Here is a 14557-nt window from a genome sequence, read left to right as displayed (position 1 = left end):
CTTGAACAGGTCCGATTTTTCACACCTTGGTGCCTTTGCACTTGCTGTTCTTGTTGCTGGGATTGTCCTTCCTGAGTCCTTCTTGTCCCTCCTTCCCTCCCTCCAGCTATCCCACCAGATGCCTGCCATTCAGCTTTCTGAACTCCTCTCAAGCATTCCTTCTTCTCTGAGACATTTCCTGACCATGCTGATCTGGACATTTAAACCCTTTTCTTCTCTTTGGAAACAGCCTCTTAATTTTCTTTGAGGTCCTGGCCCTCTCTTACTCTGAATTCATGAGATGTTTGGGTAGAGCCAACACTTCTTCCTGGCTCCTGTGATGGGCATGTGCCCCTGGACCTGGACAATGAGAATATTCCATCCCAGCCTATTGTGACTGGGTTGGGGTGAGCATGCATGCGACTCAAACAGGGCCAGTAAGAGCCAATCTGGGCCTTTTATTGGAACTAATGGGAAACTAACACTCTCAGAGGTTACTGAAGTATGAATATGGAAGCCTAGAGCTGTTTGAGTAAGCCTGCCTGTGAGTGAAGCCAACAGAGGAAACAAGAGGGCCAAAAGATGAAGTATGCCTGGATCCAGCCATGCCTGAAGCCATTACCTCTTTGAGCATTTCATTTATGTGAGCCAAATACTTTTTTCTTAAGTTAATTTGACTTTTAAAAAAATTTTATTTACTTTTATTTATTTATTTTTGGCTGCGTTGGGTCTTCGTTACTGTACACAGGCTTTCTCTAGTTGTGGCAAGCAGGGGCTACTCCTTGTTGTGGTGCACGTGGTTCTCATTGTGGTGGCTTCTCTTGTTGCAGAGCATGGGCTCTAGGCATGTGGGCTTCAGTAGTTGAGGCACGTGGACTCAGTAGTTGGGGCGCATGGGCTTTGTTGCTCTGTTGCATGCAGGATCTTCCCGGACCAGGGATCAAACACGCGTCCCCTGCATTGGCAGCTGATTCTTAACCACTGTGCCACCAGTCCCTAATTTGTCCCTAATTTGACTTCTTTTTCCTCAAAACTCTTTATAAATAAGAGGTTCCTAATAAATATCCTCCTCAGTAGAAATTTCTCCTCTCCCTTTTGTGTCTCCACCATCCTCTGTTGGCTCTTAGGCCATACTACTCATCTGTTTACATGTCAGCAAATTCATGTCACTGCTCCAATTTGTTTAAAACCTTTCAATGGTTTCCCATTACTTTTAGAATGAAGACCTGTATTAATTATCTGTGACTGCATAACAAATTAACCCCAAACTTAATGGCTTAAAATAACAAACATTTGGCTGACTGTTGGCAGGAGCCCTTCACTTCTCTCCATGTGAGCCTTTCCACAGGGCTGCTTGAGTGTCCTCAGGACATGTCAGCTGTTTTTCTTCAGAGCTGATGATCCAAGAAAGACTGACTGCATGTCTTTTATGATTTACTCTCAGAGTCATACTCCGTCATTCCTACGTTATTCTAATTGTCAGAAGTTAGTCACTAATTATAGCCCACTTGGGGTGGGGGAGAGGAAATTAAACTTGACTTCCTGAAGAGAGGACTATTTTAAAAAAAGCATGGACATATTTTAGAACCACCATAAGATCAGATCTTACTCTGGTGTTTGTCATCTGAACCCTTTTCTAAGGTTTGGGCAATACCTCCATTTTCTGTGGCAGAGTTCACCTCTTAGAACAGGAGCAGAAAATGTTAGCTATTCCCCCAGTTTCTCTTCCAGCTAAGGCCCACGTTCTGCCAATTTGAGCCATCCACTCCAGAGAGCCAGTGATACCCACAAGTGGGGCTTGGGAGCCCCAGGAGGAATGTTCTCTGGTGGGGGCTGTGGTGACAAGACTGAGCTCCTGGGAACAGGGCAGTGAAATCTTGTCCCATGTCTGAGCTAGCTGGACTAGGGACACAGGCAGCAGTGTCCAGTGCTTAGTACTGGTGGGGACAACGTTGTCCTCTCTGTACCTGTTCTGTGATGTGATACGGGCAGGATGCTGTCTATATAGCCTGAGCCCAGTTCTTTAGTGCTCTTGGTAGTTCCTTGAACTTAAACTAGCTAGAGTTTATTTTTGCTGCTTTCTGCTGAAAATCTTGATACATCCTCAGGGATGTGGCTCCTGCTAGTCTCTCCCCTTACCTGGTGACACACTCTCCCTCCTTCAAGGTGACAAGCATCTTCTTGCCTCAATGCCTTGGCACATGCTGTTCCCTCTGCCTGGAACATCACGTACCCCTCCCCGGCACCTCTCCCCTGTCACCCACAGCCTAATTCCTATTCAAACCTTCCAGTCTCAGCGTGAATGTCACTTCCTTAGGGAGATCTCCCTTGCCCCACCCCCAGTTCAGTCTCAGTCCCCCTATTATATGCTCTGGCTGTATGGGCATTTTCCTTCCCAGCATTTTATCACAATTGTAATGAGTCACTTGTACCCATTAGGTCCTCTAGGACACGGATTGTGTCTCATTCCAGGATCCTGGCATATAGTAGGCACTGAGGAAAAATAAATTCCCTTTCCCATACACTCCAGAGACCTCTCTCCTACCCTAACAGCCCTCTGCCAGGAACTGCTCAGCTCCTATCCAACTTCCTGGCCCTCAGGTGCAAGTTACAGATATCCCAACTCTAATGGGCTTAAGCAAAATAGTGAATTGATTGGCTTTTGCATTTTAAAGTCCAGGGGTGGACAGTCTTCAGGAACAGCTAGATCATGACTCATTCTCTCTTCTCTTTTCTCCCTGAGGGCTCCTTTCTCCAGCAGATGCTCCCCAAGAGGTGACAAAGAAGGTTACCAACAGCTCTGGGCTCAAGACCCTCCTATTTGGCAACTCTTTCCCAAAGCTTCTGGCAGAAGCCAGGAGGGTAGAGGTCATCCCCACCCAGACCACAGGAGCTGAGGGTGAGGCTCCTCCAGGAAAATCCTATTATAGGAAGACAGATAAATAGATAGAGGAGGGCAAAACAAGGTATGGATACTTGGTGATTCTGTGATCCTTTACTGTGCAATAAACCATCCCAAAACTTAGTGATTTAAAACATTATTATTCCTCATGATTCTGTGGATTAGCTGGGCTCAGCCTGGCAGTTCTGCTGGTACCTCCTGAGATCGCCTATGCTGGTGACTCCACTTAGACTGGACAGTCTAAGATGGTCTCCTTCATATATGTGGAACAGACTGCTGGCTTCTCTCTCCACGTGGTCTCTCACTTCCACGCAGTCTAGCCCAGAATTCTTTGCACGGTGGCAGGAGTGGAAGCTGCACGGCCGAAGTCCTAGCCTTGAAAGTTGCACAATGTCACATTACTGCATTCTCTGAGCAAAGCAAGTCTCGAGGCCAGCTTAGATTCAAGGGGTTGGGAAATGGACTCCCCATGTTGATGCCTAGAGTGACAAAGTCACACTGCAAAAGGGCACAGACCCAGGGAGGCAAAGAATCATGAGAGACCATTATTGAAACAATCTACTATACCCCATAACTTCTGTGTCCTTTCACTTTCTTCCCACCCAGCAGCCTGGTTCCTTTGACCCTGATAATCACTAGAGACTCAGCTCCTTCAAGAAGTTTTTGTGTAGGGACTTGCCTGGTGTCCAGTAGCTAAGTCTCTGTGCTCCCAGTGCAGGGGGCCCAGGTTCGATCCCTGGTCAGGGAACTGGATACCACATGCCACAAGCAAGACCCAGCACAGCCAAAAAAAAAAAAAAAAAATATTTGTGGAAAATTCCAGCAATGGTCCACACCAACCCATATCCACTTTTATTCACTTATCCATTAATTTACTCAATCACCAAGCAGTTATTAAGATAATCACAGTCCTATGCTGAGCACCAGGGACCCAGGGTAAATAAGACCCAGTTCCTGACCTCAGAGGGTTTCTGGTTTAAAAGAGGAGACAGGGAATTAAACAGATCATAACACAGAATATTAAAAGTAATGCTAGAGGGGGCACAGGGCATCTGGGAGCACAGAAGGGCAGCCAACTCAACCTTGGGGTGAGTTGAAAAAGCTTCTCAGGATGAGTAGAAATCTCTAGGTTGATAAGGGGAGCTGGAGCGTGTATTAGGCAGAACTCTTGGTTGTAATGATAGAAAGTCAATTTAAACTGACTGACCCATAACTAAAAAGTCCCAAGAGTATTAGCTTCAGGCATGGTTGGATCCAGGTGCTCATTAAAAATCAGTTTCTTCTCATCTCTCAGCTCTGTTTTCCTCTGTGCTGACTTAATTATCAGGCAGACTATCCTTATGTGTTAGCAAAGATGGCTACTAACAGCTCCAGACTTATGATTCTGATTGCCCAGGTCTGGGCCACAGGTTCATCCCTGCAAACAGGGAGTAGTTTTAGTCTCTCAGAACCACAGGGTCTAAGAATGGAGCAGAGATATTACTCAAGCAAAAAGAGTAAAAGAAATGCTGATAAGCTGGCTAGACATCAGGTGTACTCCCAGGCAGGTGACTAAATTACAGTCCTCAGAGGTATCTTCCAGAGGGACACCTGGTAAGTTATGCTAAGACTTGGGAGCATGGGGGGTCATTATCTCGCCATGCTATGTCTTAGTTGTGTAAGCTTTGCAAGACTTTGCCTCTGAGTTTCTCCTGTTAAATTGAACCTTTCCAAGTAGTCTTGAGAGCTAAATGAAATATCAAATACAGGGGCTCAGGAAAAGTCATCCTATGCTCTTTGGCATTAATTCAAACAGCAGGTCCTGGGGCTTCCCTGGTGGTGCAATGTTTAAGAATGCGCCTGCCAATGCAGGGGACACAGGTTTGAGCCCTAGTATGGGAAGATCCCACATGCCTTGGAGCAACTAAGCCCGTGTGCCAAAACTACTGAGCCTAAGCTCTAGAGCCCGCAAGCCACAACTACTAAGCCCACGTGCCACAACTACTGAAGCCTGCATGCCTAGAGCCCGTGCACCACAACAAAAGAAGCCGCGACAGTGAGAAGCCCGTGCACCACAACGAAGAGTAGCCCTCGCTCGCTGCAACTAGAGAAAGCCCGCGCGCAGCAACAAAGACTCAATGCAGCCAAAATAAAACAAACAAACAAACAAACAAACAAACAAATCGTAGGGTCCTGAGGCTGGTTTACTATGTCCCACCAAAAAAAGGAGCTTTCTCCACCTAGTGGCTGGTGGGGTCATTGCACTATAGAGTTGACCCATTTACAGAACCATAAGGTTTCTTCAGGGTTTTGAAGCTCCTGGATGGATGAAGCGGCATTAATGGAGGACAACGAGACTGGGAGTGCCAGAGCAGGGCCGTGTCTGCCCTCTCTGTAGTATGGGCTTAGCACAGGGCAGAGTAGGTGAGGTTGTTAGGTGGACAGATGGTGAGAGGGAGAAATTGTTTTTCCTATTCTTTTGACACTATTGACTACCCATCAGAAGGCCTGGTTAGGGGTTGGAGCAGCTCATTTGACAGGGGCTGCTATAAGGGAAGGTCTTTCTTCTTTACCATCTCTGGGAAGAACCCCTGCCCATCACCACCTCTTTAGGACTTTGGCTGAGAACTGTGATTTCTTCCAATTTCTAGTTCACAAGAAAATACCTAGGCCTCAGGTCACATGAAGCTGGTGACAGGTCTCAGACCAATGCCCAGGGATCCAGAATCCCAGACCAGTGTCCTCCATGACATTCCTCCTGGCAGCTATATGGGTACATACACAGTTCTGTGTCTGCATTGAGGGGCAGTTGCTTGCCAACACTTGCTGTGCACCCAGCTCTGAGCTAAGAGCTTTACCTGCACGATTCCATTTCATCTTCTCCTCAGGTGTCATTGGCTGCAGCACCTGGGGTGCCTGAGATAAGTTGAAGTTCCGTATCAGTGGAAGATAACTTCTTGCTGGAGCCCAGGGAAAAACCGCCTTTGGTCAACATGTTGCCTTTTTTCCTCCCTCAATCAGACTGAATTATGTTCTGGCATTTCATAAATCACTGAGCCTTAATACAGGGGGCTGAGCCAGATTTCATCTGCCTATAGACTTACCTTCCCAGGCCAATGACAGAAACAGTAGTCATCATTTACATAGCATCTCTCATGTGTCACTGTAATTGTTTCATATGTACCTATTCTTTTAATTCTCTCAGTAATCCTATAAGGTAGGTAAGTACTAATGTTTTACCCTGAGGCACAGATCAACTAACCAAGATCACATAGCCCAGCAGTGGCAGAGCTGGGGTCTGAACCTTGGCTGCCCCATTCCAGAGCCTGAGTTCTTTGCCACTGCACTGGGCTGCCCCTCCAGGGCTGATGCCTTTCCCTCTGTGAGAACTCCCTTGGACACAGAACCATGGGCAGGAACTTCCTCTGATGTTTACCTTCTGGATTGTGTATTGTGGGTCTTGGGCCACACTGGAGAACATTCCAGCCTACAGAAATTCAAACCTGATCTCAGGGGTGCTCAGAGTAAGAGGAGCCCTGATATGAAGACAAGACCCTTGGATTCAAATTCCTGGGTGCCACCAGAATGGTCAAAATTAGAAAGATCAACAATACCGAGTGCTGACAAGGATGTGGAGCACAAACTCTCCTACATTGCAGGTGGAAATGTAAGTTGGTAGAACCACTTCGGAAAAGTATTCAGCATTATCTAGTCCAGCTAAACACATACCTACCCTATGATGCAGCAATTCCACTCCTGGGTATATGCGTGCACATGCACACCAAATGACGCATACAAAATTTTTTACAATAGCTTTATTTATAATAGTTCAAAACTAGAAACAACCTAATTGTCCATTAGCAGTAGAGTGGATAAATTGTGGTATATTCATATAATGGCACACTATACAGCATGAAAGAAATGAACTTTTTTATTTCTTTTTTTTTTTTTTGGCTGCGCTGGGTCTTCATTGCTGTGCGTGGGCTTTCTCTAGTTGCGGCGAGCGGGGGCTACTCTTCATTGTGGTGTGCGGGCTTCTCGTTGTGGTGGCTTCTCTTGTTGCGGAGCACGGGCTCTAGGCACGTGGGCTTCAGTAGTTGTGGCACGTGGCTCAGTAGCTGTGGCTCACGGGCTCTAGAGCGCAGGCTCAGTAGTTGGGGCACACGGCCTTAGTTGCTCCACGGCATGTGGGATCTTCCTGGACCAGGGATCAAACCCATGTCCCTTCATTGGCAGACAGATTCTTAACCACTGCGCCACCAGGGAAGTCCCTGAAATGAACTTTAAAAAAAAAAAATGAACTTCTGATACACACAACACGGATGAATCTCACAGACATAATATTGAGCAAAAGTGGATGTATGTATGAGTCCCTTTTTATAAAATTCAAGAGCAAGCAAAACTAATCTATGGTGATAGAGGTCAAGACAGTGTTTATTTCTGTGGGATACTGACTAGGAAGGGAAACAAGGCAACCTTTTGTGGAACTGACAATGTTTTATATCTTGATCTGGAGGGCGACTGCCCAGGTGTATACACTATACTCATCAAACTGTACTCTAAAAATTGGCTCACATTACTGAATGTATGCTGTATCTCAAAAAATTAAAGAAATGGTCAAGTAAAGATAATCACTGAGTACGGCTGACAACAGTTACTTTTTCCCACCCACATCCACTCTTCTCCCCTGGTACAGAAGGAGCTCCACACTTTCTTCTTTTAGGGATGCACATCACTCCCTCTTTCAGTCAATGTGCCACACTTTCTTCTTTTAGGGATGCACATCTCTCCCTCTTTCAGTCAATGTGTTTTAGGTGGAGGATACTCCTTCCCAGGCCCCAAATCAGAGCACCATTTCCCCTAGCTGCAGCGATTGGTTTAGGGATGGGAACAGATCCAAACCAGCTAATGAGTCAATTCCAGAATTTTTTGTTGGAACAAAGAGAAAGATGTTCTTTCCACTGCAGTTACCAATCTATCAGGATATAAACCGGAAGCTGCCAGTGGCCATCTCCACCTTCTGGAGAAAGTCTGCCCAGGAAAGAGGCCACACAGGAAAGCAGAGTGAGATTAAATTCCTCCTGATGATGGTGTCAGAACCTGAATCTAAGCCGTCCCTGTACAAGGATTTTTCATTAGGTGAATCAGTAAATTTCCTTTTTTAGGTAACTGCTTTAAGTTTTTTTTTTAATTAAAAAATTTTTTTGGCTGCGTTGGGTCTTCATTGCTATGCGCGGGCTTCCTCTAGTTGCGGCGAGTGGGGGCTACTTGGTGTGGGACATTCTAATTCTGAAGATGATTTTGTCTGTGCTTTAAATTTTTCATCTTTTTCTTATTTTTCATGCAGTCTCTTAAGCCTTCCCTTTCTCTGTTCTGTGTACTCACAGACTTGCAGCAGCAGTGGGAGCTCTGTTAGAATTCGTTGTTTATTTCTCTGCTCGCTGGTCATTTGAAGTTTGTGGTGTTTTGTCTCCTAATAATGCTGAAGACATTGGTCATAGATGGTGTTATTTCTGGTCCTGTTGGTCTTGTGGTTTTTTCTGGGATGATATGTGGAGAGATTCAGATTTAGGTGATTACCATTATCTTCTAGACCTTTCATTTTCAGACATTCTGGATCACTTTATTATAACACAGTCTCTTATATATAGCTTTGAGTTGAATTTTATTAGATTCTGTTATATTCACTATATTTCTTCTTCTATATTCTTTGAGTTTTGGTGCTCTGCTTTTGGCCTATTTTTTGGTATATGTTTTTTGTTTTAGAGTTTATCTTTTTTTTCTTTTATTTCTTTTATTTCTTTTTGGCTGTGTTGGGTCTTTGTTGCTGCGCGTGGGCTTTCTCTAGTTGCAGCGAGTGGGGGCTACTCTTCGTTGTGGTGCACGGGCTTCTCATTGCAGTGGCTTCTCTTGTTGCGGAGCATGGGTTCTAGGCATGTGGGTGGGCTTCAGTAGTTGTGGTGCGCGGGCTCAGTAATTGTGGCTCCTGGGCTCTAGAGCACAGGCTCAGTAGTTGGGGCGCACGGGCTTAGCTGCTCTGCGGCATGTGGGATGTTCCTGGACCAGGGCTCGAACCAGTGTCCCTTGCATTGACAGGCAGATTCTTAACCACTGCACCACCAGGATAGTCCTAAGTTTTTTACAGTTATAACTAGAGTCTAATATACCAGGAATCTTGGGTAAAATTATGAGAGGTGTGTGTGGGGCTTGGAATATAGAATAACCATTGAGCCCTGTCCAGTCTGTTTTGTGGGTTCTGCTGCTGCCCCTGCTGAGTGGCTACTTGCTCTGTGAGACCATGGCCATGCCAGATGAGTGAGGCAGGCCCAGGGGTCATGTGGGAAGTACTCTGTCCTTGTCTGTAAAGGGCTCTTGACTAGGAATCTAGAGAACCAGATTCCACCATGCTGTTGCTTCTTAGCAGCAAGACCTTGGGCAAATCAGTATACCTCTTTGAGCTTTGTTCCTTTCCTATAAAATGGAATGTCATCACCTAGCTCAAAATGCTGTTATACAGATCAAATGCTAGTTTCCCAACTCCTTCAGTTTTTTCATACCCTTGGCTAAGTTAGTGCCTGCATCTTATGCATTCCCACAGCACCCTGTATACCCTCTAATTATTGCCATAATCATCTTTAACAGTGTATGAGCTCCCCAAGGGCAAGAGAGTGTTCATTCCTGCATCCCCAGGCCAACAGGGCTGGGCACACAGCTGGCAGGGACTCCTGAATCCAGACTAAGAGGTCCTGGGACTTCCCTGGCTGTCCAGTGGTTACGACTACGCCCTTCCAATGCGGGGGGCGCAGGTTCGATCCCTGTCGGGGAACTAAGATCCCACATGCCATGGGAAGCGTGGCCAAAAAAAAAAAAAAGAAAAAAAATTTAGACTAAGAGATCCTGCAGGTCAAGGGCTCATAGTATGGCAGTTCACTCACCTCTCTGTCCTTCACTTCCTTGCCTGGTAGACGGGGCTGATTGTGACATCTTGGGTGGGGTAGAAGGACTCTCGGGAAATTGCTAAGGCAGTCTAGGCTTTAGAAGCTGAGAGCTGTGTAGGGTCTTTCCCAGCTGGCGAAGAGCAGGTGCCCAAGAACGGCTTGCTGAGTGAAGGATGGGAGCTGAGGCTGCCTGGGCACCTTCCTCAAATTTGGCTGTCTGGAACAAACGTTGTACAAAGGGCTTCTGATTCCATCACATGCACTCCTTTCCCAGCTCATTTCTGGGTCATGGAAAAGGTTCTTCCAAGAATCACCAGGGCTATGATAAGTCCCATGGAACAAACCTACTGTTGTGTATTAGCTGAGTGGGAAAAGGCCATCTCTTCTTATGCATCCTCATTCATTCTTTCATTCAACAAACTATGTGACACACCACTCTGTACATTAGAGGAATGGAGATGAATGAGGCTAGATCTCTGCCCTGAAGGAGTTAGCCTGGAGAGAGCCATCCTGGATACAGCTGCCATTCTGGCCTCCCTGTATGTCTGTCTCCTTTCCTGCTCCCCTGCATTCCTTCTCCACACAGCAGCCACATGAGCATCTCGAACAAAGTAGACTCCCAGCTTAAACCTTCTAAAGACCTCTGTGAGGCCCTCCAGGACAGGGGGGAGGTGGATGAGCAGGTGAGCTTGTATTGAATTTAGGGCATCTGCAAGTTTTCTACAGAGCTGCCAAGCAACTGGATGCCTGTCTCTGTCCCAAGTCTTCAAATCAGTATTTAGGGTGCTGGGAAGTCTGAGCAGGGTGAGGGTAAAGGTAAAGACACACATACTAGATCCAAATCCCAGGTCTGTTAAGTTGCAGTCTGGCTCATTGGAGAAATTGTTTATTTAGATGCTTCAGTGACCAAGAGATAGAGCATAAGCACCCCCCCCCCACACACACATACACAATACATAAAGGCATTTACAGGCGAAGGGACAGGAAGTGTGGGGAGGAGATCACGAGAGCAGCTGCAGGCTTCTTTGACCCAGTGAAGAGGGACCTCAGATGGTAACTCTCCCTGGAATTCCTGTTTGAAAGCTACAAGGTAAAGTCCACTCCCAGTGAAGTGCCAGGCCATAAAACACAGCAGTGTTAGAGAAATCTAGGTGTGGGGTCAGGGAAAAGTCTGTTTCCTCACTGCAGAAACTTACACCAGCTCTTTTCTTCCCTTAGGGGCCCATCCTGCTCCTCGGTCCCCAGAATCTCCTGGGGGATGATGGGGGAGGACTAGCACCACAGCAACCTGGGCAGATGGTCTGCTGCACAAGGGGAAGGAGAGGGCTAGCAGGGCTGAAGGGCAGCAATTAACCTCTGAGCTGGCTGGCACAAGGCAGTTTCCTTTTAAGGGTACAAAACCATCAAGGAAATTTGCATGTGGGGACCTTCCCACGTGACCCTGTGTCAGAGCACCTCTGATGGAGGAGGGGAAAGGCCTCTATTGGAGGTTTCCAGTACCCATCCCACTGGGTACTGAGGCCTCCTTCGGCTCTAGCTTGTCCTCACTTGCTGCAGATTCTTAGCACCATTCAGGAACTGTGGAGAATGGGGGGTAAGAGGAATAGCAATGCTCTGCCAGGACTGTGTCATTGCTCTAGGAGGAGACTTCACAGTCGGCAGAAATCTGTACAACTGGCCAGCATCTGATCCCAGGCTCAGGAAAACTTGCACTCTTTTGGGGGAGAGGGAGTGTCATATTAACTCCAAGTTTCCATGTGGCAGCCACTTCCATCTGCCCTTTCCTGCCTAGGCCAAGGTCTGGCGTGAAAGCTCCAGGTTTCACTGGAGATACCTAGAGCCCAGGGAGAGCTCAGTTCTTCAGCTGCAGGGACTGGTCCAAAACTGACCTGCAAAGGAAAGATAGGCCTGGGGCCTCATGACATATAGCCCAGAGGAGCTGGGGAAGGGGAAAGGCCGTCCTCCAAACTACCATCCTGGGATACCCCAAGTCCTGTCAAGATCTCTGCTTCCCTCATCCTGACCTACAGGGCCCATTCCAAAAAGGGGAGGAGCAGGGGTGGATTTGCCTGGACCAATCAGACACTCTCTGTGGTCCACTCCTGCCTCAGGCCTGTGTATTCTCCAGGTGTAAGAAAGGAGGAAGAAGGAGCCAAGGGCTGACCATAGTCACAGAAAGTTGGCTCATGGCTGGTTCAACCTGGAGTGCTGGACAGAAACACCTCTAGTTTTCCAAGGTGGCTGAGTCTTTATGAATGGGTTGCCTTTGCATGGGAATCTGGCCCAGAGGTGATGCCATTGTTTTTGGTGACCTGTAATTTGAGAAGGAACAAAGGCACAGGGTTAGTTTGTAGTGGTTGTGATGGTATTCCAGGTAGCTTATTCCAACGGTAGTACAGCTCTTCCAGGGCATGGAGTAATAAGCAGGGCAGCTCTCCTTTACTGAGGGCCACTGCATGCTAGGCACAAGGCCGGGTGTCTTGCTTCCAGTATCCTATTTCATTCTCATGCTAATTCTGCAAGGGGGGGACCAGCACCCCCATTTTACATATGAGGAAACTAAAGTTCAGAAAGTATAAGTGACCTGCTCACAGTAAGCTTTTTTTGTGTGGTAGATTCAGGACTGCAGCGTATGTGTTTCCTCTATACCAAATCATTTATTCTGCCTACAGGGCCCTATGTGACCTGGACGGTACAGAATGACCATTCTCCCCAACACATGGAATGAAATGTAAAGTGGCTCTTCTATCACTATCCCACTAGCACCACCTGATATTGTCTTATATGCTTATGGATTTGTTTAGGATCTGCTTCTACCACCAGAGGGGGATCCAAAGGATCAGGGAACAGCATTGGTCTTGGTTCCTACTGTAGCCCCAGTGCTCAAAACAGGGCTTGGCACATAATAGATACACAATAAATCTTTGTTGAATGAGTGAAAGCTTATCTCTAACAGCTCCCCTTATCAGGACTAGAACTTCACATATATTATCTCTAACCCTTATATCATCCCATAAAGTGAGGATAATGAGCTCCATTTGGAAATGGCAGAGCAAAATGAATAGACTTTGAAGTCAGAGGTTTGAATCCTGGGTCTGACTCCAAGTAACTATGAGATTGTGGGCAAAGTTACTTAATCTACCTGACATTCAGTTTCCTTGGGTTGTAAAGTGTGTGTGTGGGGTCCTAATTTGGAGCTGCTGGTGCAAATTAATGAGTTTGAATTAGGTGTCCAACAAATTGTACTATAATCTTACAGAAAAGGAATTGGAGACTCAAAGAGGTTTACTGACTCACCCAAGGTCACACAGCTGGGAAGTGTAGGAAGAAAACAGTAAACAACACTAGCATTTTCAAGTCTGGGTAGTCCCAGGGTAGGGCTCTGACTGGTTCCATGTTATCTGACAAAATTGCCACCAGCCAAGCTGCAAGGGAGGTATGCTGAAACAGGAGTGAGATGCAGGCCAGGTTTCTATGGCTTGTCTCAAGTCCATATCTAAGAGGAACCTCAAGAGTCCTCTCAGTTAAAGACATATCTATCAATAAAGCCGCAGTGTAGGAGAGGAGACTTCAGGCAGAGCAGAGAGGACCAGGGATGTTTTGACCCCAACACTCTGTACTTCTACCACTTTTATTCATTTGGCTCTGTAAGCAATGCAGAACCAATCACCAAAGTCAAAGCAATCATTTTAGCAGACTTGCCTGACTGAAACTGTTTCCTCATCTGTAAAACGGGGATAATTCCTATCTCAGAAGGTTATGTTGTGGCACACTGCCCACACTGCACAGTTCCCTTCTGAGAGGCAGGGACAGAACCATGTGGGCCCTCCCCGGCAGGACCTCACCTGTTTATATCATATGGCGCCACAACCCCCTTGTCAGCATGATGCCCTGGAGCAGCATGCTGTGAGCCAGACAAGCCTCAGTGTGAATTATGGCTCTGCCTCATAATACCACTCTGAACGGTGGTTGCCATATCTGTAAAATCAGAGTAATAACCCCTTCTTCCCAGGATTGTTGTGAGGATTACCTGAGAGAATTTGCTTGGCATGTGGCCTGCAACAGACCAGGAGCTCAAACAAAGAATGTTAGTCATTTTCAAGATTATCATGAACAGATGACTCTGCTAATCTCGTCCCTTCAAAGAACTTATCACAATTTGTAATTATTGGTTGTTTACATGCTTACTGTTTGTCTCCTCCCATCAGAATGTTGGGTTACAAGAGTAGGGACTGGGTCTGTCTTGGCTACCGCTCAGAGGGTGTTCAATATTTGATGAAAGAACCTGGTCATATTTGGTAATAACCAGTAGAGGGAGCTCTTGCCACATAATTGATGGCAGTGAAGACTAAGGTCTTCAGGCCAGTGGTGCGTGGGCGTGGGGGAGCTTCCCTAGTCAGACTGCTGACAGCCAAAAAATCTAGGAGACCACCAAGGGAATTGTTTATGTTTCTCTACTAAAACCTTCAGCCCAACAGGTCTAAAGGCTGGGGAGAAGCTGATGGGAGAAGAACTTTCTGTTAATGGATTGAGCTTCTGTTGACTGGCAGAAAAGACTGCCAGGATTCCCTTTTAGCCAAGGAGTACCTTGGCTTTGTTCTGCTTCCAAAGCCCTGAGCTCCTGCTGCAGGCTCTTGAATTTCAAAGTATGATTACTCACTGGTTCTTGTGTTTGAAGCCGCTGACATGAGCTTGGTACTGTTCTATGGAGTTCAGCACTATCTTACATGTCTTGCAGGCGTAGCCCTTCCCGGCTGAA

At 46.6% G+C, this 14557-nt stretch overlaps 1 protein-coding gene across 5 annotated transcripts in view; it reads right to left on the bottom strand.

Annotated features, from left to right (window-relative positions):
* Positions 1–6643: 6643 nt before the first annotated feature.
* Positions 6644–14557, bottom strand: part of ZNF346 (zinc finger protein 346) — a 30175-nt gene continuing 22261 nt past the window's right edge. For 3 of the 5 annotated variants that reach the window (XM_019943261.3, XM_019943260.3, XM_004320796.4), the window contains 2 exons: positions 14459–14552; positions 10652–12110 (listed from right to left, as the gene is read on the bottom strand). In XM_019943261.3, coding sequence (XP_019798820.2) covers positions 12023–12110; positions 14459–14552 — 182 coding nt within the window. In that variant the 3' untranslated portion in view covers positions 10652–12022. Of the gene's footprint in view, positions 7142–10651; positions 12111–14458; positions 14553–14557 lie in introns of those variants that run through there. The other 2 variants (XM_073802830.1, XM_073802831.1) reach the window with 2 other exon arrangements.

Source organism: Tursiops truncatus, chromosome 3 (genome assembly GCF_011762595.2).
Source record: "Tursiops truncatus isolate mTurTru1 chromosome 3, mTurTru1.mat.Y, whole genome shotgun sequence".
NCBI classification, from domain to species: domain Eukaryota; kingdom Metazoa; phylum Chordata; class Mammalia; order Artiodactyla; family Delphinidae; genus Tursiops; species Tursiops truncatus.
The sequence above is the reverse complement of the archived record's forward strand: the minus strand, read 5'-3'. Positions and strand labels throughout refer to the sequence as shown.